The sequence below is a fragment of the Urocitellus parryii genome, chromosome 9 (genome assembly GCF_045843805.1).
Source record: "Urocitellus parryii isolate mUroPar1 chromosome 9, mUroPar1.hap1, whole genome shotgun sequence".
NCBI classification, from domain to species: domain Eukaryota; kingdom Metazoa; phylum Chordata; class Mammalia; order Rodentia; family Sciuridae; genus Urocitellus; species Urocitellus parryii.
In genome coordinates, this window is record NC_135539.1 from 50000575 (window position 1) to 50027128 (window position 26554).

The window sequence follows — 26554 nt, forward strand, 5'->3', positions numbered from 1 at the left end:
GGATCTTGAGTAAACTAATACAGACTCACCTCAGGAGAGAGAAATGACCCTGACAACTTGCATATGAGATTCTAAGTGGTTGCTTTATAGATTAAAAAGGATGATTATTGCATTTGGATCTCGTGTGTGTGTGTGTGTGTGTGTGTGTGTGTGTGTGTTTGTGTGTAGCTATGCCCCATCTGCATGGTTTCAGTTACCCATGATCAACTCCCATCTGAAAACATTAAATGGAAAATAAACAATTCATAAGTTTTACATTGTGTGCTGTTCTGAATAGCATGAGGAAATCTCATGCCATCCTGTAAGGTTCCACCACCATCTTCCCTGGACGTGAATTAGCCCTTTTCCAGCTGTGTATCCACACTGTGTATATCACCCATTCATTAGTGACTTAGTAGCTGTCTATTAGTGCTTGTGTTCAAGTAATTGTTATTTTACTTAATAAAGGCTCCAAAGTACAAGATAGTGATGCTAAAATTGATAACATTAAGCAAGAAGCTTGTCTGATGATGCATATACATATTGAATAAATCTCATTTCAGAGAACATCATACCAATCTATTAGACAATTCCTTGGTTTCTATAATCCACTCAAACATTAAATAAAATATAACTTTTTTTGTATCAGGGATTGAACCCTGGGGCACTTACCACTAAACCACATACCCTGTTCCCACTTTTTAAAAATATTTTATTTAGGGACAGGGACTCTCTGAGTTATTAAGGGCCTCGCTAAATTGCTGAAGCTGTCTTTGAACTCACAATCCTCCTGTCTCAGCCTCCCAAGCCACTGGTATTACAGGCTTGCACAACTGCGCCCCTCAAGAAAATATGATTATAAAATAAGCTTCTACTTTTTATTTTTTTTAATTTTTATTGTTGGTTGTTCAAAACATTACATAGTTCTTGACAAATCATATTTCACACTTTGATTCAAGTGGGTAAGCTTCTACTTTTTAAAGAAGAGGTTTCATATATCCTTTAACTGAAATGCTTAGAACCATAACTACATAGAATTTTGGATTTTTTTTCATATTTGGAATATATGTATATGTACACATACAGATCTTCAGATATATCTTGCCAATGGAACCCAAGTCTAAACACAAAATTCATCCATGTTTCATACACACCTTATATGCACATAGCCTGAAAGTAATTTTATACAATATTTTTAGTGTGGCTGCATTTTGGCTGTGACTTACTAAATGAGGTTAGGTGTGAAATTTTCCATTTTTGGCATCATGTTGCAGTTTTGGGGGTATTTCAAATTTCAGATTAGGAATGTGTTGAATAGAATATCTAAAACTATAGAGCTTCAAGTAGCAGTTGAAAAATTATTATTGGCAGCAAGATCATAAAACACAAAAATATGGTGTGAATGGTCAGTTGGAATTATAATAAATTTGAAATATGTATTAAAGTCAACCACTTTTTTCTGTTCCAGGGATTGAACCCAATGGCACTTAACCACTGAGCTACGTACATCTCCAGCCCCATTTAAAAATGTTTTGTTTTGATACAAATTCTCATTAAGTTGGTTAGGGTCTCACTAAATTGCTGAGGCTGGCTTCGAACTTGGAATCTTCCTGGCTCAGCCTCCCAAGCTGCTGGGATTACAGGTTTGTGCCACTACACTGGCTCTTAACCATGTATCTTGAAGATAGTTTCAGATAAATAAAGAACCTCCTCATTCCTTTAGGTTGTGTTTTATCCTTTTTTAAAAATCAGCTTCAAGATCAAGCAAATATATCTACAGCATGTATTACTTTAAATGGCTTTCTGCACCCAAGGCTGTATGCATTTGTAATTTGCATATAATGATTATTTGTAGTTATTGTCAAAGCATCTGAAGGAGATTTTTGAAGTCTTCCTCTTCAAGTAGTTCAAAAAAACTTGGACACAGACCACATTTGAATTTTCTTTGCAGATCCTGGCTTCAAAAATAATGGAAGGCAAATTTCAATCTCTCTTCAAGATTAAATTCCAAATTGGTAGAATATCAACATATTTCCTGAAGAACTAATGCCAGTGAATTCTTTAATAATTTTTAATTTTATTATAATAAAAAGTCTATTTAAATGGAAGAAAATGCCTATTGAATCAAGTTAAAATGAAAGACAATAAGTAATCAAGCAATGTTTTCAAGTTTATGAACATATCGTTGTCAGCAAAAGTTTATATTTTAGGCTATATATATATGTTACACACACACACACCAAGGATTGAATTCAGGGGCACTTAACCACTAAGCCACATCCCCATCCCTTTTTTGCATTTTATTTAGAGACAGGATCTCATTGAATTGCTTAGGGCCTCTCTTAAGTTGCTGAGGCTGTCTTTGAATTCTCAATCCTCCTGCCTCAGCCTCCCCAGCTGTTGGGATTATAGGTGTGTGCCACCATGCTTGGCTAGGCTATGTTTCAATGTGTTGCAAACCTGCTGCTATGCTGTACAAACAGGAGTGAATAAGTCTAGTCTCTAAAATCAAACTGCTCACAGTACTGATGTATGTACACACACATATATAGATGTATACATTTACCTACTCTTATAAGTCAATGGCTCATTCCTACTGCTGTCCTTCACTTACCCCCCACCTCTCTCTTGGAACAAATACTTTCTATGTCTTCTCTTTTCATAGACTTACTGCTAGACCACACTTACTTATCAGCTAGTGAGTCCTTAGCAGAGGCTGGACTCCGTGAGGCATAAATACTATTTACATTTTATATAACCTGCATACATAGAACTTACTAGTTACTGGCACATAATTTTAACATAATATGTCTTAATTGAATTCTAAGTGCTTGTGTTGTGAGTAAAGAGAAGATCCTGTTTTCCACTTCTTGCTGGACAAAAGAAAGATGTTGAGGGACTGGGGCTGTAGCTCATGGCAGAACACTTGCCTAGCATGCAGAAGGCACTGGGTTCAATCCCTAGCACCACATTAAAAAAAATAAACAAATAAAATAAAGTCATGTATCTGTCTATCTACAACTATAAAAAAAAAAAGATGTTGAATTCCTTCCCTGATGCCAGTTAGGGTTCTGATAGAGGCAGGACTACAACCAAGGTGTCCTGATTCCTTTACACTATCCTTTACAGCGCCCTTTATACTATCCCCCTTGGTGCTTCTGCCTGGATCTTCAGTTAATATTTAAGTACTGCTCTTGTGCAAGGAGCTGAGCTAAGCCCTGAAGAACAGCTCTTGTGGTGAATGGACACATGAAATGAATGTCAAATAAATTTATATATTAAGTATATCTTATATATATAAGATCCTGTTACATATATATATATATATATATATATATATCCAAGAGAAGTGAAAATTAATTATTTATATCTTATATACTTATCTTTTATATATTAGTAATATTTAAGTAATATATAATATATAAGTAATTTTTTTTTACAAGGATTAGTCTAAAAAGCCAGTGAAAAGGGCTTGAGAGTTTTCCTCATTAGTGTGTATAGAAAGGCTGTGCACTCAACCATTTCCCTTCCATGATTTTAAAGATAAAATGCACAATTTCAAAGAATTTCATAGCTCACGCCTATCAAAACTTCAAGAAATTATAGGTTTGCTTTATTCTACTAGTAACATTTACCCTGGAACCTCTGCGGGCTGACTCGAAATACATTATCAGTTGATGTTGGCCTTGAACATGAAAATCCTCCTTAGTGACTCAAGCAAAAGCTAGGATCTTAAAGACCATTAGTTAGATAACAGTGTAATTTATCATTCAAATCAGAACAGGTTTGAGAGTGAAAGTGGGTACTACTGGTAAGTACATGGGCATGACCTGAATATATGGTCACATAAATCTTAAATCACACATGTTTCCAATTTATCTATAGCTTAGCTTACCTTAAAATAAATATTTTAAGTGAAATAGGAGCACGATCCAAGAATTTGTTAGTTTTCTACTGGCTTTCCAATCTAGAATAAAACTTTTTTTATTTATATATGACAGTACAATGCATTACAATTCTTATTACACATATAGAGCACAATTTTTCATATCTCTGGTTGTACACAAAGTATAGTCACACCAATGCATGTCTTTATACACATACTTTAGATAATAATGATGATCATCACATTCTACATCATTTATAACCCCATTCTCCCTCCCTTCCCCTCCAACAACTCTGCCCTATCTAGAGTTTGTCTATGGAGTTAGAGAAGATAATGCTAAGTGAAGTTAGCCAATCCCAGAAAACCAAATGCTGAATGTTTTCTTTGATATAAGGAGTCTGATGCATAGTGGGATAGGGAGAGGGAGTATGGGAGGGATTGACAAACTCTTTTTTCTTTTTAATGATAAAAAATAATATTTTTTAAAAAGCCATACATTAAAAGTCCCTCATATCTAGGAATCTCGTCTTCTAATTTCCCTCCTCATCTATAGCCACTGGGGAAGGGTAGACAGTAACCTTCTAGACATTTCCAATGTGTGTGTGCACACACACACATATACACAAAACAGTGAGCTGCCACTCATGCAGCTGAATTTCATAGAATCTTTTAAATAGAAGATAAGTATGTTGGCTTAGTGGTGTGAAATACACTGAATCTGATAATTACGATTTGATGTCAATATAATATCTATAATAAATTGTAAGTTTTAGGTTTTAGTTTCCTAAACTAAAACTTACAATTATTATACCACAAACTGGGTGCTTTCAAATAACAGAAATATATTGTCTTATAGGTGGGGAGACTTGAAGTCTTGTCTCAGAAGTCCTGTGCAGCTGCATAATTCCATTCTCTGGCTTGCCATCTAAGATGTTCTCCCAGTGTGTTCCGTCCTCCCATGTTCATATTCTGACAAGGACAGCAGTTACATGGGATTAGAGGCCCACTCTACTCCAGTAGGACCTCATCTTAATTACATTTGCAATAACCCAATTTCCAAAACAAGGTTATATTCTGAGTACTGGGGGTTAGGAGTTCAACATATCTTTTTTTAGAGGGGGACACAATACCATCCATATCAGCAAGTTATCTTTGTAAACCAATAAATTAAGGCTATAACAAATAAACAGTAATACCTGAGAGTTTTTTCTTCTCATGTTTGAGAGAATCTACATGGATTCTGATAGAGAAAAACTTGAATGAACTGACCTTAGTTCAGTCAGTTCTCCAACTCACTAAAAAATTTTATTTTATAGACACAATATCTTTATTTTTTTAAATTTATTTTTATGTGGTGCTGAGGATCGAACCTAGTGCCTCACATGTGTGAGGCAGGCACTCTCCTACTGAGCCGCAACCCCAGCCCTGCACTAGTCTTTTTAAAAGAGTAATTATTACATAGAAATAATCAGGTATCATGAGTATAACTTTTTATTATATGAAGTATGTACAAAACAATATTTATAAATATGTGTACAGGCAGAAGAATTCTAATAAATACCCATGGCCCCACAATACAGTTTTAACAAAATAAAATACAATTATTCTTCTTGAATTTTTAATTATCTAAAATTTTTTAAAGCATCTTTCACTTAAGATATATTTTCAGCATGTTTGTTTTTAATGACAAAATTAATATGTTGGTATATGATGTTTATTATAAAAATATATAATTCAAAATTATGTGGGTTAAAAATTAAAGTCTTCCATGTCAGTGATATCTTCTACGTGTACATAAATCTTTGGAATAGGGAGAGGGAGTTCCATACTATGTCTTCATCCTAGTTTACATAATCAATCATATGTTTCCATTTTCCTGCTATTATGAATAATTCTGCAGTGAACAATCTTCTACAAATAACATGATCACTTCTGCAAGTATATAAGGTAAACTCCTAAAGGTAGAAATGATGAATAAAAAGCATGAAAATCCCTTTTAAATTCATATGAAATTGAGTTGGATTCCTAGTATGTGAAATGAAAATGAATTTGAGTTGGATTCCTGGTATGTGAAATGAAAATGGTTCTAAGTAAAATAATTGCTGTAACAGTCTCCAGGAAATCAACAAGTCAACACTTAAACCCATATTTTAGTATTCTAGTCTACAACTCATTTGATTATATTCCATAGAAATATGGACTCTCATGACAAAAGCAATCAGGGAAAGTCCCACAATGCTAGGCCACCAAATGAAATTTCCTGGGGTAAGAACATCAGTATGTATGATGATTTTCTTTTAATCCCTTAACAGATATTCCACTTCAATAGATGAGGGGGAAAATATGACAAAATCCAAGACCCTTTCATGATAAAAACTCTAAGTAAACAGAGAAGTGAACTTCAACCTGGTAAAGGGAATCTACAAAACATCCACAGCTAACATCATACCTAATGGTGAAAGACTAAAAGTTTCCCCCTAAGATCAAGACCAATACAAGGATGTGCATTGTCTACTCCTATTCAACATTGTACTGGAGGTTCTAGCCAGGGCAATTAGACAAGAAAATGAAATTAAAGCTTTCAGACCTGTGTTCAGAATACATACAGAACCCTTTAAACTCAATAATAACAAAAAAAGTGACCAAAGGATCTGAGTAGCCCTTTCTCAAAAAAAAAAAAAAAAGAAAGAAAGAAAAAGAGAAACCCGAATGTCCAACAATTAAATAAAAATTGCTCAACATTCACAGTGAAATGCAAATAAAAAATATAATACAACACTCTCACTTACTTGGATGGCTAAAATTAAAAACAAAGCAGAAAATAACAAGTATTGGCAAAGATGTGCAGAAATTTGAGCCATCAAACATGATGGTGGGAATGAAAATGGTACAGCCCATTTGGGATTTTGCCTGAGAGTTCCTTAAAAAGTTAAACATTGTTACCTTTTGGTCCAGCCCTCTACTCTTAGGTATATACACCCAAGAGAAGTGAAAATGTACATTCAAAAAAAAAATTGTTCATAACTGCATTATTTATAATAACCAAAAAGTAGAAACAACCTCAATATTCATTAAGTGGTGAATCAATAACAATACATGGAATATTAATACTATGAAATATTATTTGGCCAAAGAAAGGAATGAAGTACAGAGCTGATAGATGTTACAACATGGATGAACCTTGACAACATCATTCTAAATGAAAGAAGTTAGTCTCAAAAACCTCATATTGCATTTACATGTCACATCCAAAACAGGCAATTCCATCCAGAAAGACAATATATAAGTAGGTGCTTAGGGTTGTGAGGAATGGGGTGACTGAGGTGACAGCTACAGGAAATTTCTTTTTGGGGTAATGAAAATGTTCTAAAAATGATTAGTGATTATTGTAAAACTGTGGATATAGTAAAAAAGTCACCGGGTATAATATACTAAAAAACCACAAATGGTACATCTTAATATACAAATTAAATATTAATAAAGCTGTTATTTAAAAAATTTTAAAAAGGGAAAAAATAAACACTATCAACCAGGAAGTTTTAACTCCCATATCTGCTCCTGACTAGCTATGTAACTTTATGAGTATTACTTAACTTTCTTATACCTAGTTTCCCTGCAAATAAATGGCGATAATAATATTTTGTCTCACATCGTTGTTATAAAGATTAAGAGAGACAAATGTATAAGAATAGTTGTGTCATTTACTATACCCTAAGTTATTCTTGAAATCATTGCACAAATACCTTACCTCCCATTACTCCATCATTATAAATGACAGGGATCAAAGTCTGAAGTTCTTTCCTAGGAGGAGTTTCAACTACACTGCGCTCAAGACATTTTAGAAATTAGGTGCCGTGTTTATTTTTAATTTTTCAGTCTTTTCTGTTTTTCTCCCCACTCGTGGCGTGTATAGGAATTAGTTTTTAAAAATTTTCCTCTTTTATGAGGGGGTGGGGTAAATAAATATAGTCCAATTAGTAATTTGCACTTAGAAACAAAAGAAGAAATTGTTCAGGGGAAGGGGAACAAAGAATGAATTCAAAACGGAGCCAGTCATATAAGTCACTTTATAGTCATATACAAACCGATAAGAATTGTAACGCTTTTGAAAATAAACAAAACTCATCTTTTGTAGGGGACAAAACAATAACCTTGGGAATAGGACCTTGGTCTGACTTCTGAATCTCATTAATTTTCCTTTTCTCCTAAAATGAGAATGAGCTGTAAGAATTAAGTTACACTCCTTAAAGTGGAAATAATATTACTTCATAAGAACACAGTGAGACATACAAACGCTTAAATTTGGACCATATAAACGCGCTCGAAACTTCAGGTGATTTTCCGGCTTCAGTTTCTTGTTTTATAAACCAACGTCTTCCATCTAGTTTGGCCCTTGAGGCTTCCCGTTGGTTTTGTCTTAGAACGCATGCGCAAAAAAAAAATTGACCTTTGAGCTGGGCCCTTCCGCTCCTTTAACCATGGCGGCTTGCGGCGTGGGGCGCTTGACCTGCCTGTCTCTGTGTGCCCAAAGAAACGCTCGATTCCAGCGCCCTGCTTTTAGGCCTCTCAGTTCTCCAGGAACTGTAGCCGCAGCCTTCAGGAGAGAAGAGCTGCCATCTGGGAGCGCGGAGACAGGTAATGGTTCTGTGTCGTCGGTTTGCCATCCATCTGTCCCACAGCGAGCTAAGAAAGGGAAGAGACCGGGGATCACGGAGAACCCCTTGGCGTGTGGAAATGGCCGTGGATCCTTTGGCACAGTTAAGGTTGTGTCCCGCCCTCCTTTCATTTCACAAGGGAGACCTAAGGCTGCCGCCTTTGCTGAAATTGCTTGTGTGACGCTTTGAGGGGGCTGCTCCTGTGTACAGTAATGAAATTGCTTAAGCCTCAGTGAAGTTCAGGCAGGAGTACAGTTTGTTAGCCAATAATAATATGCCTCCTGTCAATCATTTGCTTCATTATTCACGGAAGCATCAGATTTTGATATCCATAAGATGTTGCTGAAGACCGAATGTAGTGAAGTCTAGTGAATTACCAGGATTTCTGGATCCCAGAAATAGGGCTCTATTGATAAAAAATTTTGGCTGTTTAGTTTTGGGCCGTTTTGAGCAAACTCTGTTTTGTAACACATTTTCATTCGCTGTTGTGGGTGGGGCAAGTGTTCTATATTTGTATATACTTCTTTGTGTATTGGGAAGTCCATTCTTATTCAGCCGCTCTTGTGGCCCAAGAGCTGGTGTATGCTATTTATAATTCTTAAAACAATCTTGCTACAAATATATGCTTGTCTTCATTTTACAGATACAGGAAGAGGCTTAAAGAACTAAATAGCTTTTGCATGGTTATACAATTTAGATCTTGAGTCAAGTTGCCAAAGAAGTATTTATTTTTACCATTTCTTGGAACTAACGTTTTAAGAGATGAAGTTATTTCTAGCGGCAGTTCAAAAGCATACTAAACAAGTAGAATATTGTTCTTTATAAGTTATTGTCTTAATAAGACTGTGTGAAAGACTCATGGACAGGGTGCAAATACTCATAACATCTCATTGAAATATTGATTGGATTCTATTTAATAGAAGCTGTTTCCATAGAAAATTTTTCATTAGTCCTGCAAATTTGAGTAAGGATTTTGCCAAAAATGCTACTGTAATTTAATATTTGTATAGTGCTTTAAGTGCTTTAAGTTTGAAAGTATTTTCATGTGCTCTTTGAGATCTCCCATACCTGTGGACTAGGTATGGAAGAAATTATTATTTACTACATTTTGTAGTTGAAAAGACAGACTAGTTCAGCTGGCTTGTTCAGTCCTTCTCTATTTACATATGGCACAGATTAAAGTAAAACCCACTTTTGATTTCAGAGCTTTCCTCTTCACTTAGTGGCAAGAAAATAAGAGTGTTATTCAGGACTCCTTTGAATGTAGGTGGCAAAACTTAACTCAAGTTAACTCATTAATTCCCATGGTCCTAGATGTGGAATACCTGTAAAACTTTAAATTGAGAGCAAATATACCATCATGGTAACTTTTGAAATAAAGGCTGTACTTTTAGAGTTCTGTTATTTTGAAAAATAGGTGTTTGAAATGCATATATGTATACATGTATATATGTTTATATGTAAGGGATGCCTAAGCTGGAGATTATGATTTCCAGCCTATTTTAATGCACCCGTGTCAACTTCATTGACATTCACAGAATTGAAAGCTTGGGACTTAATGGGTTAAGTAGAATAGAGAAGATATACCAACCCAGGTAATCCAGCTCCAGAAACACGTTTTTATTGCTTTAAGGTCTGTTTGATTAATGTAGTCAGTGTGAGCCTCATCAGGTGGCCTTGTAATTTCAGATTCTTCTGCATGGGGTTTTTATGGTGGGGATGATAATTGGCAACTCTGTTCACATGCTTGCAGCTTTCTCCAAAAGAAAAAGTAACCTTTTACCTGAATTTGACAAATTCCATGAAAGAGCTTTCCATTGATGATATGCCCACCCTTTGGACCAAAAGGAAGTTTCCAGAAATTGCCTGGTAATCTTGGCCTGGCTCTGGGGGGTGGGAGTAAGTGTGATAGGTAGGATAATTGTATTGACACTTCTACAACTACACAGTGGGAATGTGTGTGTTTTTTTGTTTTTTGTTTTTGTTTTAAACAAGGGTGTGCTGTTATCAGAACAGGTGGGGATGCATACCAGGCAGCCAAACAACAGCTAAATTCTATAGAAGGCTCTGCAGTTTATTAGATGTTTGTTTTTATGAAACTTTTTTGTTGTTGTTAAATCTGTAATGATATATGCTGTGACTATCTGAAAGTTCTTAGGAGTTTCAGAAGAGAACATATATGTGATTGACTGGAAAACTATCAAGTGCTGCTCAAAGAGAAGATGTCATAGTGTATTTGAAGGCATTGTTTAGCTTTTAGGTTCTCATTAGTTTTGTTTTTTTGTGTGTGTTTTTTTGTTTTTTTCTTCTTTCCCAGGCTATAAATCCTCACTTTATGTATAGTAATTCTCTATTAGTTTCTAGTCTTTCTGCTACTTCTTTCTGAGTGCTCCCTGGCTTATTAATATTCATATCCATTATATCTAGAATGGAATATATATTTCTACATGTGTCCTGACCAGTAAATAGCAAAGGAATGCTATTATCTCTTGGATTAAATGTCTTAAAAAACTACTGCTAGTTAATTTATATAGTGTCTTTATTTTGTTTTAATATGCTTTGAAAATGTCTGGTTAGTTATCATTGGGGTAAGAGGTTCTGAGGAACATTTATACTTTTACATTATAAACTTTTGTACTATTTGACTTTACTTTTATAGTAAGCAGGTGGGCATCTGTCTAGACTCAGTGAAATCAGAGGCAAGAGTGTATACAAGAATGTATTACAACTGAAAAAGTATCAAGATGGACTAAGCAGAGTCTGTAACAAGAAGAGAAGGAAATAGGGACCGGTAGAAAGGAGGACAATCAGTAGACTGAAATCAGATTGAATAAGAATATAGATGTCTGTGTCCTCAACATGGAAAAAGATGTTCTTCTATATTGTTAAATAAATGTTTATTTATTTAACTGCGAGACCTCTAGTGTTAAATATATATTTAAATTGTACAATTACATTCCTTCATAGAAGCTGAGGTAAGGTAATACAGAGATGTAACAGTCATAAATCTTTACAGACCTGAGAAAAATTTGGAGGATGAATGGGAATTTGCCAGATATAAAATGAGAAGATGTGCATTTTAACAGAGGGAGAAGACTAAGAGAGTCCATAGTATGTGACAATATCATGTGTTTACACTGCTGTGTGTGAAAAGTGCAAAGGGAAGAATAGTAGAAACTGACATTGGAAAGGGAAGATGGGACAAAGTGTGAGGAACATTATAACTGTGCTGTGGAATTTGGACTTGATTTTAAAGGTAATGAAGAAACTTTTAAAGGATTTTAAACAGGCAAATTAAAGAATTAAGGCTTTTATAAAAATATATTTTCAGAGGTTGATGGACCTTTATTTTATTCATTTATTTGTATCGAAACCAGTGCCTCACACATGCTCGACAAGTGCTCTATCACTGAGCCACAACCCCAGCCCAGAATTAAGGCTTTTTAAAAAACAATTTTATAAAGATTATGTTGGCAGCAGCATGAAGAATCACTTGAGAAAGATAAAACTAGAATGACTGAGAACAAATTCGGAGTCAAGCTGTTGTGACAATACAGGACTGAAATAAGAGTTTAGCATTAAAGAATTGATATTGGGAATTGAGAGAAAGGCTTATATTCAAAGGATGTATTTTCAGCATCTAGTACACTAGGAATATCAAACACTTTGTGTTTGATCGCATGTTAAAAATGATGATCAGGTCAGGGACAAGAATTTTCTGATTTGCCATTAGAGATTTGCCTTTAGCTAATACTTCACAATTCAGCCAGCTTCTGCTGTCAATAACCCATATTTATCTGTCTTGTTCATGAAGATGTCTTGGAGTTTGCTGAAATTCAATGATAGCGTAGGTGGAATATTTCCTTGATCCATCAGTTTTGTGGCTGTTTGAAAGGAAATGAGGCTAAAAACTCCTTCTGATTTCCATATAGCTAAAAGAAGCACTTTAAGCTACTTAACTGGAAGTTAAATATTTTGGAGGCAAAATGAGTTGTTAAAAAAGAAAATTAGTGTTTGGCTTTAATGTTTTCTTAGAATTTAGTGATTTCTTTTTTCTTTATATATATAGTTCATTTGTTGATCTTTCCTTTGTGGCCAGTGGATGATTAATATTTATTTCTTGACTATCACAGTTCTTGTCTTCATCCTCTGTTTGTAAAACTCCTTGTCTGTAGAAAGGTACTTAAATGGGGGGTGGAGAGAGAAAATGCCCCAAATCCTTAGTGAAATTATTATGAGCTCTTCTTGGGCAGCAACTAGGTTTTAAATTCTTTAAGTTCTCTGTAATATAGGTCATATGATAGATAATAACTTAATTGTTAGAGACTGATCAAGACCCTTGACAAAGAAAAAATCCTTAAAAACTTAATTCACTATATTGAACTTATAAACTCATTGTCTTAGTACATTAGGCTTATGATAATTTCTTGTGGGAATGCACCTATCACTGTATTAAGATGACTTTAATTCTTCAGGATAAATACTGAGGAGTCGTATAGCTGGGTCATATCGTGGTTCTATGCCTAGTCTTTCAAAGTATGTTTTAAATTTTACATGTGAGTATATATGTATGTCATGGAAATGTTTTTGTTTCATTCATAGGCTCTGAAGACAGGAGTCCCAAAAAGAGATTCACTGAGGTGCAAAAAGAAAGACGAGAACAGGCACAGCGAACTGTTTTAATTCATTGCCCAAATAAAATCAGTGAAAAAAAGTTTCTCAAGTATTTATCCCAACATGGACCTATTAATAATCACTTCTTCTATGAGAGCTTTGTACGTATTTGAAAAACAGTCTAATTTAATGTTCATGCCTTTGAAAGGTGGATATTTTTTCTTGTTGACTTTGTAATATGGTACAGTTAGATTTTCTTTTTATGTCATACATCTTTCCTCATTTAAGTTTTTTAATTAGGTTTTTCTTTTGACATAAGAATAAAAATTTATAACAGCAGCATTTTAGAATTATAAATAATATTTGAATAATTACTTATTTGAATACTTTTGACAATTTAATATGCTACATAAAGTGCAGTGGGAGGGCATCTTTGTTTTACCTTTTAATTTTCAATTTCAGCATTCTTTAAAGTTTCTCTTAACTGATAATCTTTGTTTTCTTAATCTATTTATAATGAGCAAAACAAATGCTCATGTTAGAATCATATCATTTATAGATTTTAAAATGTAGTTTTTATAGCATTATGATAATTATTTTAAAGATACTATATTAAACATATCATCCTGAAGTGTGTTTTGTTTTTTTTCTTTTTTTTGTATTTTTGGTATAGGGCCTCTATGCTGTTGTAGAATTTTGCCAAAAAGAAAGTATACATTCACTGAAGAATGGAACTCATACTCCAAGCATGGTCACAGAGGCTGCAATTCCATTCAGGTCACGTTTCTTCAATTTAAAGCTAAAAAATCCATCAAACCAGACTTCTGAACAGCCATGTATACAGTCAAGTAATCAGTTGCCTCCTTCGAGCAAGAAGCTTTTTGAATTACTTTGTAATGCAGAAAGTGTAAGTTTATAGGTATACTTTAAAAATATTTATGACATTATTATAGAAATTCTTAGAAAATATGCGCACTGTAGTATCATTTAATGAGTATAGAGGTTCAGTTTTACAAGATGGAAAGGGTTATGGAGATGGATGGTGGGATGGATTCATATGCACAACATGAAGAAGAGTTTTCTTCCATTTCTAGCTTTCTAGGAATTTCATCAAGGTTCAACACATCAAGTAAATGTCAGGTTTTTCACACTTCAGATTATTTATCTTGATAATTGGTATATGATCTTGAGATCATACAGTTTTTCTCCTTAGGTCTTTTCACAGAGTAAACCTAAACTTAAAGTATATTTTTTAAAAAATGCATTAGTATTATTTTTTTGCCAATTTTTTACAGCTTTACTATTAATAAATTGGATTATATAAAAAATTCAAACTACAGAATATGTTGAGTGAAGAGTGAAAGTAATCCTCCATTCCATACCCCATGCCCTCTTGTACTCCTCAGAGGTAATCAGTCTTCCAAAATTTTGGGCCTTTTTGGATGATTCAAATTTTCTTTCTGTTTTCAACATAATGAACGTTGTGGCCAGTGGATGATTAATATTTATTTCTTGACTATCGTAGTTTTTGTCTTTATCCTCTGTGTTTGTAAAACTAAACATAATGGGGGGCTTGCAAAAAGTAGTTTTAATAATGAATATAAATTATACTTGGTATTATGTAAATTTTTAAAATGCTTATTCCTAGTTTTGTCTCTTTTCTTTGTCCTAATATTGTTTTATCTTGATTTTTCTTAGACTCTTGAACTTTCAGCTAGTTTTGTAGCCCTTAGAAAGAATCAGTTCATGGTTTTATTTATCAAAGTACTGCCATTTTGGGGGTTGATTTTCTAACTTTTGAATTCTGTATATATTTACTTTCACTTTTTTTTTGAGTTGAATGTTTAGTTCAGTTATTTTCAATATTGTTTTTAAGTAAGGGAATTTGAAGTTTTGAATTTTTTTCTTTTTTACTTTAAATACTAAAACGTAGCACGCAATTTCAAAGTCTGTTTATTTTAACACCAATCTTCTGGTGAATGTACAGGTTGTTTATAGATATGTAAGCCTTGAGTTTTTATGACTTGAGTTGTTGGTTGCTTCTGATGTTTCTTGCTCTTTAATATTGGTTTCCTAGTTTTGTGATTGTTTTGACCTCTTCTGGAGCACTTTGCTTACTTTTTGTTTTCCTAAAACAGCTTTCTACTCATTTCTTGCAAAAAAGTAGTTTTAATTTTAGTCAGCTTTTATTTTGCTAGTGTTTTCAGTGCTTTTTTAAAATTTGGTTTTTTAAAAAAATCTACTTTTAAGACTGAAAGAAAAAAAGTGTATTTTTAAGGTAGGTCTCTAAAGCCGTCTGTCTTTAGAAGTAAAATGACAATTATTTATATGACCTGTACATTTTCTATATTTTGTGGGGTTTTTTTTGGCCAGCTAGATAGATGATCAGTTAAACACTCTCCTGAAGGAATTCCAGCTAACAGAGGAAAACACCAGGCTCCGGTACCTCACCTGTTCTCTTATTGAGGACATAGCGGCTGCATATTTTCCAGACTGTACAGTCAGAGCATTTGGCTCTTCAGTGAACACTTTTGGGAAATTGGGATGTGATTTGGACATGTTTTTGGATTTAGATGAAATCGGAAAACTCAGCACTCATAAGGTAATTGTATTTTTTTTTATTACCGTAATCATTTAAAGTTAGGAAATTAGAAAAGTGAAATCTTTGGACCTAATAAAATTTTAACTTTATTTTTAAACAGTAACATTGTGATTAAAGAGTATGGTTTATTTGCTATTGAGTCTTAGGAATTGTAAAGTCTTTGTATTCATTTTATATAGGGAATCACTTATTGTGACTATTCTGTACATAATTTGTTTTAAAAAAAAGCATTCTTTTCAATGGTGCATAAGTTTTTCCTTTAGGTAAGGTTGCTTATGTTACATTGTATGCATCTTAACTAATATTTTTATCTGATCTTCCTATTGAAATATTTTTAAATCTCATTTTTGTCTAACTTTTTCTTGATTGTTTTTATTTTTATTTTATTCAAAGGCTTTGTTAACTACATTTAGGCAGAGATATATGATTATATCAATTGAATTGTTTCTTCATATTTTCATTAAATTATGTCTTTTCAACTCTATAAATGCTTTTTTCTTAAATTGTTTTGTTATTAAGATGGTCATTTGCTATTTGCCTCATGTATTTTTTTTTCTTTAGTTTTAGCCTTTATTGTCAAGTTTGGGGTGCTTCTTATAAATAGTAGGATACTTAAGATTTTTTGAAAATATGTGCTTAAGAGTTTTTTAAGATATATGCTAATTAAAGATCATAATAGCTTTGCTAATGGGAACATTAGCAATAAAATATTGTGTAGAAATTAATGACTCTTAAATTCATCCTATTCTTAAAATCTTTCTTTGTATATTAGTGAACTCTTCTGTTGCTTCTTGTTGCTTATCTTTTTTGGCACTCCACTTTGTTGTTTAACTCTTCGTGTACTTCTTCTTTATTCTTCGGCCTAAATTGCGAGGAGTCAGGTAGAGTGTGTTAGACTTTTTGGTATGTCTACAGCACTGTGTATGCTACCCTATATGCAATAGTTACTAAACTGATTATTTGCTGATAAATAAATGAAGGTTATTTACTAAGCAGATTTTAGATTTAACCCATTTTTTTCAATGCATGAGAGATGAGTACATGTGAAATATGTCATTTAACAATCATTTTAGCATAAAATCTTAAGCTAAAATCTGGCTTTTATTTTTCCTTCAGCCTTGCATTTTCTAGTAGGGCTCTGGATCCTAAAGGATTTATGTAATAGAAGTAAAAATTAATGGCTGAGTCCTATTTTCTGTTGTGTAGATGAGAGGTATGTGCAGTGTGCCTCTTTATTAGATTATCTGCATTTAGGTAGTGTTAGAGGAATAGCAAATATTAGTAGGAATTATCTATTGAGTCAACTGTTCCCTTTTTTTGTTTTTTTTAATTTGTTTTAATTAGTTACACATGACAGTACAATGACCTTGACATATCATACATTTGAATCAGATGGGATATAATTTCTCATTTTTCTGAGTGTACAGGTTGCAGAATCATATTGGTCATGCAGTCACATATATACTATCCTTCCTGTCCCCTCATCTCCTACCCTCCCCTCCCATCCCATCACTTCTCTATACCTAATCTAAGGTAACGCTATTCTCTCTTTTTTTTTCCCTCACATCTTCATACATGTGTTTCGTATAACAATGAGGGTCTCCTTCCACCATCCATGCGAGTTAACTGTTTCTAAAAAATTTTTCTCTCTCAAATAAGTAAAAATTTGAAAAACTTCTTAATTGAAGAATAGTTTTTGAGAGTATTCTACTTTTGCTTATTATAGTTTTTTTTTTTCATCATCTACATCTTTACAATTGCATTGTTTTATTTCTGTGCACGGTCAATTTATTTAATTACCACATGTGGTTCTTGTTCTCTTGCTTTTTGTCAGTCAGATTAGGCTGACTTATGCTTTAGTAATAAATAACCCCCAAATCTCAGTGACTTAACCACATTGACCGTTAACCTCTTGCTGTCACTGTATGTACAAAGCAGGTTAACAGTGGCATTGTAGATGTTGTAGTCTCCCAAGCTCTCAGACTGACCTGTGTTTCATCTTGGCTCTTTAAGCTTCTGCCTAGAAGTGACAAATGAAGCCTCTGCTAACATTTTTTTGGCCAAAGCAAAACACATGACAGTGCTTAACCTTAGAGGTACAGGAATTTGATATCCTACCAAATGCCAGAAAAGTGATAACAGAGTATTTGGTGAACAACATCATATTAGCTGTCAGGCACTGTTATCATAGTTCATAATTCTCCAATTTTCTGTCTGTATTTCCGTTACTCAAATCTGTTTTTTTCTAGTATTATTCTTGATTCTGTTACCTCAAAGGTTTTATTCTTTCATTTATAGTATTTAATTTTGTAAAAGTCTAATTATCACTTTTCTTGGGAGTAAATCTAACCCTTCCTATGCTTTTGAGCTTTTGAGGCCTATATTACTCCTCTATCATCAAGTATGATAGTCCACTCCCAATTAATGTTCTTTTACCATCCTGAGAGGATTTGACCCAGATCGTTTTTTTTCTTCTGGTCCTGTTTAATATTCATGGAAAATGTTTCTCTTTCTTTGTTTTCCTGTAAAGGCACCCCATACTTAATTTGCTGATTGTTTTGTTTGTCCTATTTTCCATTTAAATTTGTATGTGTTTGAATTTTAAAAATAGAGTGGATTAGGGAAAAATATTAAAGATGTTAAACCAAAATGAAACACGTTTATAGGTGTTGTTTGTCTACATAAATATTTGTATGTTTATTTAATCTATTTTTTCTGATTATAGAGTAGTAGATACAAAAACATATACTGTGATTATCTCTGCTGATCTAGTCATCTCCAGGAATAACTACTGTGAATTATACAATGTGTTTTATTATGGGATTTTTTTTGTATATATAAGTGCTTTTTTAAAAAACAATACTAACTGTTACAATTTGTAGAGTATAATCTATAGATTGTAACTTTTTTTCCTGTTAATAGTGTCCTGAAATCCAGTCTACTACTACATCCATGTCAGTGACTACATAGCATTCTTTTAAATGACTGTATCTTAATTAACTTAACCAGTCCTCTGTTAGACAATTAGGGTGCTATCTTCTCTTCTAACTTTTATTGTCAGCTGTTTTAGTTAATGTTCCTTGGTTGTACACAACAAAAAGAAGCTCAAGCTAGTTTAACTAAAACCCAGAGTCAATAGTGTGGATGAGTCTTAGGAAAGTTGTGGAATAAGAAAATATAAACTAAAAAGAACTCATGAAGTATCTGTTTCTCTTCATATATTTGCTTCATTTATCTCTTTCTTTAACCCCCTTCACTCTACCCTCTCACTTCTGTTTATTTTCTTTACTTTTGCATGCTTGTGGTATAGAATATGTGCCCCAAAGCTTCAGAGTTACGTATTTCAACTTCATGGTTGCCTCTCAGTCTTAGCTTTAATTTCTAATATAGATCTCTGGGTGAATGCACGGTATGCTCTTACAATGCTTAGATTAGCTCTCCATGATTTGTCTACTCAGCTGAGAAGAATTGGGTAGATTTCCGTGTTATCACGGACTTAATCCCTTTAGGGGAGTGTGTTCTAGAAGAGGGGAAGCTTATTAAGATAGAGTTACCAAAAGGATTTACCACATGAACAGTGCTTTAGAGAATGGACATCTTTGTGAATTGACTCATTTATGAAACTGTTTATTTAAAATAATTTCCTATATACATTCAGCATTTCAGTAGATACTGACAATTTCTGTAAAAAGTATATCTGAGTTTACACAGCCACCAATATTATATTCATTTCCCTATACCTACCAGTGTTGGAAGTCAGCTTTTGACAGATTGTTAAATGAAAAATTTCATTGCTTATCTTTTTTTGCCCATTAACAATGGCATCTTCCCCTCCTTCATTTGTATGAACTCTTCATGAATTAGCCCTTTGTGTGAAGTGTATTACTGCTTTGTTTTGTGTTTTATCTAGTATTGAATGTATGCTTTATCTTAATATGTTATCAGTTTTTTATGTAATCATATTACTTCTTTTGTATAATTTGGAATTTAGTGCCATACTTAGAGAATCCTTTGCTATTGTAATAGTTCATATCTTCTGCTACTTTATTGATGCACCTTTACATTTTAGTTTTTGATCCATGTTGAATTCAATTTGGTTTTAAGACTAAGGATGTAGTCTATTTTTTAAAATGTCTTCTGGAGTCATTTGTAGAAGAGGGATTTTTCTCTACTACTTTATAGTTCATTTTATTCAACATCAAAAATTCCTATACATAATTGAGTCTATGTATATTATTTTCTTTTATACTCTTTTACTCTTGTAGGTTTATAATTTTAGCTATTAAAAAGTAATGGCTAACTGGGAGAGAGCAAATATATGTTCACTGAATTTATAGAATAAGTAGTTGTATGTATAGTATTGCTTTAGAAGTTAATTAGAAAAAGCCTATGATTTTTCAAGTTAGTATTTTATATTCTGGAGAAACGAAAGGCAATTAAGGATATTTTAAGCCAGCTTTTGGCAGTGATTGAATGAAGACTTTTTATTTTGTAGATTTGTTTCCTTTTTGCCAGATAAAATTTAGCGCAACCTTCTACAAGAAAAGTTTACAAATAAATTCCTTCTTACAAAAACCCCTTATTTACGGATTTTTTTTTTTTCTTATTTAGAACATAGGAAATTTTTTGGTGGAATTTCAAGTGAAAAATGTTCCTTCAGAAAGAATTGCAACTCAGAAGATCCTTTCTGTGATAGGAGAATGCCTTGACCACTTTGGCCCCAGTTGTGTGGGTGTACAAAAAATATTAAATGCTCGGTGTCCGCTTGTGAGATTCTCCCACCAGGCCTCTGGATTTCAGTGTGATTTGACTACTAACAATAGGTATGATCTCTTAAGTTATCATCTTAAATATGAACTTTGTAAGTTATTAGTTTAGTTTTTTCATATACAGGAACAATGGCTTTGGATTCATTAGGACATACTTCAGTACTAATTTTTTAAAAATTCAGAGATTGAAAAGTAGGAAATCTTTTGTGTTATACCTATTGATTATTTGGCGTTCTTCCTGAACAAAGTATTGCATTAAAATGTTAGCTTACCTAACATCATAGGAGAAGATCTATATTTCTTTGTTCTAACTGTATAGCCTGATGTTGCAAAATGTACCTATTTATAGCATAAGTCTTCATAAGTATACTTAGAAATAAAGTATCACCTTGAGTTTGACCTCTGAATTGCCTCAGGTTTTGTGTACTAAACAAATACGGTTTATGCTATTGGGTGAAAAAGAGTTCTATATAGCTTAAGACTTCTGCAGGATGTTTACTTAAAAAAAAAAAAAGTGAGATGGGAATGACGATTTCTTTTTATATAATGATTACTTTTCCTAAGTTGGAAATAGGGAAAACTTCTCAATTCAGGAGTTTATTTCTTAACTCTAGTAGTCTCATTGGATGAGTTTGATTTTAATATACTGTATATTACATGAATAATCATAACTGAAAGTAGATGCAGAAAATTCAGTCTAGAGCAGTTTAAACTCAAGTGTTCACTAACAAATTAAAGCGAACTATAAGTATTTCTGAATTTCTTTCAAGTAGCCCACAGAATAAAGTCTTTTGGTTTCTTGCCACTGCCCCCCCCCTTTTCCCCCCTATTGGAGAGTGAACCCAGGGTTGCTTTACCATTGAGCTACATCCCCAGTCCTGTTTTGTTTTTGAGACAGTGACTTCCTAAATTGCTAAGGCTGACCTTGAACTTGTCATCTTCCTACTTCAGCTTTGTGAGTTGGTGGGGGTTATAGGCATTCTATATTGCCAAATTTTAATATAATAATTAAATGTCTGTTTTTTGTCTTATATATTTTCTTTATAGTATGTAAAATGACATGTCTTTTTGTAAGTTTGTTGATGTAGGTTTTTAAGAACTAGTCTTATACTTTCTTCATGGTTTAATATGCTTGCATTGTTTATACCAGATATTGTACACTATTGATATTTGTTTTTCAGCTTACTTTAGCTGTATTTACACATAGAAAACAATCACCATGTATTTCTAATTTGCTATTTCTTCTATTTTAAATTCAGATGTAAATGCTGTAATGGTACTTTAGTGATAGTTTAAGATGATACTCTTAAGTGATTTTGTGCCCTCTGTAGGTTCTTTGAGAAATTACAAGATACATTTTGATCAGTAAGAACTTAATTTTAAAATATTTCTGATTAATAATTCTTTAGATTTGTATTTTAAAATTTTGACTAGGAAACTTACTGAAAATAGAGTTTGAGTTTGGTTACTTTTTCTTTTTTCTTTCTTTGTTTCTTTCTCTTTTTTTTGGTATAAGGGTTTGAACCCAAGAGCACTCAACCACTGAGCCACATCTCCAGCCCTTTTTATTTTTTGAGACAGGATCTCACTGAGTTGCTTAGGGCCTTGCTAATTTTCTGAGGCTGGCCTTGAACTTGCAATCTTCCTTCCTCAGCCTCCAGAGTCACTGGGATTACAGGCATGCTCCATCATGCCCAGCTTGAGTTTGGTTTCTTAAGAGGCATTTTACCTTCAGAGAGGTTTGATTTTTATAAACATTGGAATTTATTTGGGCTGTTTTAGAAATTATAAGAATTTTAAGATTAAATACTTACAGAATGTTTTTCTCTGTGTATGGACTAATTTTTCTGCCAAAGGACTGAATAAACTAGGTGTGATGTGTCTGTGTCTTTATTGATGGTTATAAAGTTAATTAAATAATGTTTAGGAACTTTGATTTTAAAATTCTGAGTTTTTGAGTAGAAGATACATGGACAAATTCACATAAATACAGTTATTTCATAACATAAAGGCACCATAAACATACATTGGGAAAAAAGATAGCCTTGTCAACAAATGATACTGGGAAAACTGGAAATCCATATGTAGTAGAATGAAATTAAATCCCAATCTCTCACCCTGCCCAAAACTCAACTCAAAGGGGATCAAGGACCTAGGCATTAGAAAGAGACCCTGTGACTTCTAGAAAAAATTAGGCCCAATTTCCATCATATTGTCTTAGGAATCAAATTCTTCAACAAGACTCCTGAAGCGCAAGAACTAAAATCAAGAATCAATAAATGGGATGGTATTAAACTAAAAAGCTTCTTCATAACAAAGGAAACAGTCAAGAGCATGAAGAGAGAGCCTACAAAATGGGAGAAAATCTTTGCAACCTGCACTTCAGATAAACCATTAATCTCCAGGATATATGAAGAACTCAAAAACTTAGCACCAAAAAAACAACAACAACAACAACAAAAAAAAAAAAACCACCCAAATAACCCAATCAATAAATAGGCTAAGGAACTCAACAACAAACACTTCACAGAAGAAGAAATATGAATGGTCAACAAATATGTGAAAAAGTGTTCAACATCACTAGCAATTAGAGCAATGTAACTTAAAACTACACTGAATGAGATTCCATCTCACTTTAGTCAGAACAGCAATTACCAAAAATACAAGTAACAATAAATGTTGGCAAGGAAGTGGGGAAAAAGATACATTCATACATTGCTGGTGGAACTGCAAGTGGTGTAGTCACTCTGGAAAGCAGTATGGAGACTCAGAAAAGTTGGAATGGAACCACCATTTGACCCATCTATCCCACTCCTGGCATATACCCAAAGGAATTAAAGTCAACATACTTTTGTGATATGGCCACATCAATGTTCATAGCAGCTCACTTCACAATTTTAAGCTATGGAATCAACCTAAATGCCCTTTAATAGATGAATGGATAAAGAAATTGTGGTATATATACACAATGGAATAGTAATGTTACTCAGCCATAAAGAAGAATGAAATTAGGGCATTTGCTGGTAGATGGATGGAACTGGAGACTGTCATGCTAAGCAAGATAAGCCAGTCCCAGAAAACCAAAGGCTCTGATGTACAGATGCTAACATTCAATAAAGAATGGGGTTGAGGAGAATAGAAGTTCATTGGATTAGACAAAGGGGAATGAAGAGAATGGAGTGGGGATAGGAATAGGAAAAACAGTGGAAATGAATGGGATATAACTTTCCTATGTTCATATGTGAATACATGATAATATATAACTCTACACCATGTACAACCACAAGAATGGGAAGTTATACTCCATGTGTGTATAATATGTCACAGTATATTCTACTGTCAAGTGTATCTAAAAAGAACAAATAAAAAGAAAAACATTAAAATTCTGAGTTTTAAAATTTCATTGTGATTGTCAGTTTTTAAAAGGATGTCTTAATAGTAATAAGTGTATTTGATATTAGACCATTTACATTGAATTTTATGTTGCTGATATCTAATGCTTCTGATTATTTCATCATGGTGTTCTCAGTACATTCAGACGTAGTAAGATATTTAGATAATTTCCCATTTGTATGTTTACTTGAAACTTGGATAGTAACTTTGGGGGCTGAAAATTCTTTTTGTTTTCGTTTTTGAAGGATTGCCTTGAAAAGTTCTGAACTCCTTTATATCTATGGTGCCTTGGATTCAAGAGTAAGAGCCTTGGTGTTCAGTGTGCGATGTTGGGCTCGAGCACATTCCTTAACGACTAGTATTCCTGGTGCTTGGATTACAAATTTCTCTCTTACAATGATGGTCATCTTTTTTCTCCAGCAAAGATCACCCCCTATACTTCCAACACTAGATTCCCTAAAAACCCTAGCAGGTAAGACTACAAGCAGTCTTCTGTGTTTTCTTTTTTGACATTTTGAATGAAGTTAAATTGCCATGCATTATTAAAGCCCTAAATATCTGTTTTTTTAGTCATATAATGTTATCTTTAAATCCAAAAATTAAATTGTGGATCTGAAGGTTAAGTGATTTTTTTTTTTTTATTCTTTTTAATGGCCACCAGGGGTCATGAGAAGATTTGATTTACAGAGCCAGGGCTTTTCCAAATTTTGAGCGTTCTATTTTATTTGTGTCAATTGGCTAGGTTGTTTACAACAGTTGTGGGACGAATCAGAGCCTCTTCCTTAGTTGACTGAGTTAAAAAAAAAAAAACAACAAAAACAAACATTTCCCAGATACAGCTTTTGATTGGAGCAGAGTTTCAGAAGTGGCTTTCTAAATATGAACTTCTTTCCAGAATTATAGTAAAATATTTGTCGTTCTAATTTCTAAAAGGAAGACAATTAAAGGACGCATATATTGAAAAAAATATATATATATATTCTCCCATCTTTTATCCATCCTATATATTGTTGCCAGATAATTCTTCTAAGTTCATCCTTGAATTTTCCCTGTCTACAGTAACATTAAAGGGGATTTTTATTCTCTTTGTAATGAATCTCAAACTATTAGTGTGGCACTGAAAACCTTTAGATATCTAGCTACAATACAGTTTTCGAGTCTCTTTTTCCAATGTTTGTCTTCATGTGTTTCCACAATCCAGCCAATGCTGTGATTAGTCTCATGACATTTTATCTTAGTGTTTTTATTCACACTTGTTTTTCTGCCTGGAATGTTTCCTCTTATAATAAACGGTTTATTCTGTACTGCCTTCCCATATTATCCAAATTAGAAGTAATCCCTTCCTGTGAACACTTTTAAGTGTTTGTATAGTTTGAAATTGGGCTTTTAAGAAAGCTGTGATAAGGGGCTGGGGATGTGGCTCAAGCGATAGCACGCTCGCCTGGCATGCGTGCGGCCCGGGTTCGATCCTCAGCACCACATACAAACAAAGATGTTGTGTCCACTGAAAACTAAAAAAATAAACATTAAAATTCTCTCTCTCTCTCTCTTAAAAAAAAAAAAAGAAAAGAAAGAAAGAAAGCTGTGATAAGATAACGGAAAGTAGGAAGTTTTCAGAGGGGTAGGGTGATACTCTTGTGTCACTTTTGAAGTTGGAATAAAATAAAAGGCAACATCCATGCCTGTGCTCATTTCATCCCTTGGTACCATCCATTCAGTTAGTGTTTGTTGATTATTATGTGTCAGTTGTTATTTTTGGAGCAGTGGGAATGTAGATGATGTTCTACTGAAAAGGTAAGGTATACTCATTCAAAGTACTGGTAGAATCTTACTAATAAGCAACCTATAAGTAACCCTTCTTTTATTACTGCTGTGTGAGTTCACTGATGCTTAGTATAAATCATTGTGGGGAAAAATCATGGAATTTTTTGAGTTCAAAAACAGAGAAAAAGCTACAAAAAGGAGGAATAACTGAGGCAGGTTTATGTCAGGGGCAGAGTACTATGAGCATCCTAATTGTTCTCTTCCAGTATTACAATACTCTCTACTCTACCTGAGTCAGTTCCTTATTGCCCCTCCTTTTAGGACTTACAGTCTTTTCTCCTGTAGTTTGCATCCTACCATCTGTTCTTACCTAACAAAGTAACTTTTCAAAAAGACCTATCTGATAGTGTTATTGTCTTTTGAAATCCCTCAAAAAAAATTTTAAAGTAGGGCTGTGGTTGTGGCTCAGTGGTAGTGTGAGCGCTTGCCCTGCATGTGTGAGTCACTGGGTTTCAATTTTCAGAACCACATAAAAATAAATTAATTTAATAAAGGTCTGTCAACAACTAAAAAAAATTTAAAAAAATTTTGAGTTTAAAATCTTAAAAATATTTCCAGTAATTATTTGAAAAAATATGATTTGTGAACAAATTAAAAATTACATGTTGTTTTTATTTTAATCGATTGAAATACAAGTTTAAATATATTTATGTCTCATGGTATCAAAACAGACTGAACTAGTTTGAATTCTTTAGTTTTCCACTTAAAACCATCCAATTGTCCTAAAATTTTTCTTTTAGTTTTTAAACATTGTAAAAGAAATTTTTAGGCTTTTTGCAAGTGTTTCTTTGCAAATAGCATGTTGTAGGTATCAGTTGTCAGTTAAGTTTGC

At 33.3% G+C, this 26554-nt stretch overlaps 1 protein-coding gene across 2 annotated transcripts in view; it reads left to right on the forward strand.

Moving 5' to 3' along the window:
- The first annotated feature begins 8333 nt into the window (after positions 1 to 8333).
- The window catches only part of Mtpap (mitochondrial poly(A) polymerase), a 29143-nt gene continuing 10922 nt past the window's right edge, over positions 8334 to 26554 (forward strand). Inside the window, exons 1-6 of one of the 2 annotated variants that reach the window (XM_026402308.2) lie at positions 8334 to 8500; positions 13123 to 13295; positions 13808 to 14041; positions 15512 to 15736; positions 20348 to 20559; positions 24144 to 24370. In XM_026402308.2, the coding sequence (XP_026258093.2) occupies positions 8344 to 8500; positions 13123 to 13295; positions 13808 to 14041; positions 15512 to 15736; positions 20348 to 20559; positions 24144 to 24370 (1228 nt within the window). In that variant the 5' untranslated portion in view covers positions 8334 to 8343. Of the gene's footprint in view, positions 8501 to 10337; positions 10390 to 13122; positions 13296 to 13807; positions 14042 to 15511; positions 15737 to 20347; positions 20560 to 24143; positions 24371 to 26554 lie in introns of those variants that run through there. The other variant, XM_026402309.2, reaches the window with a different exon arrangement.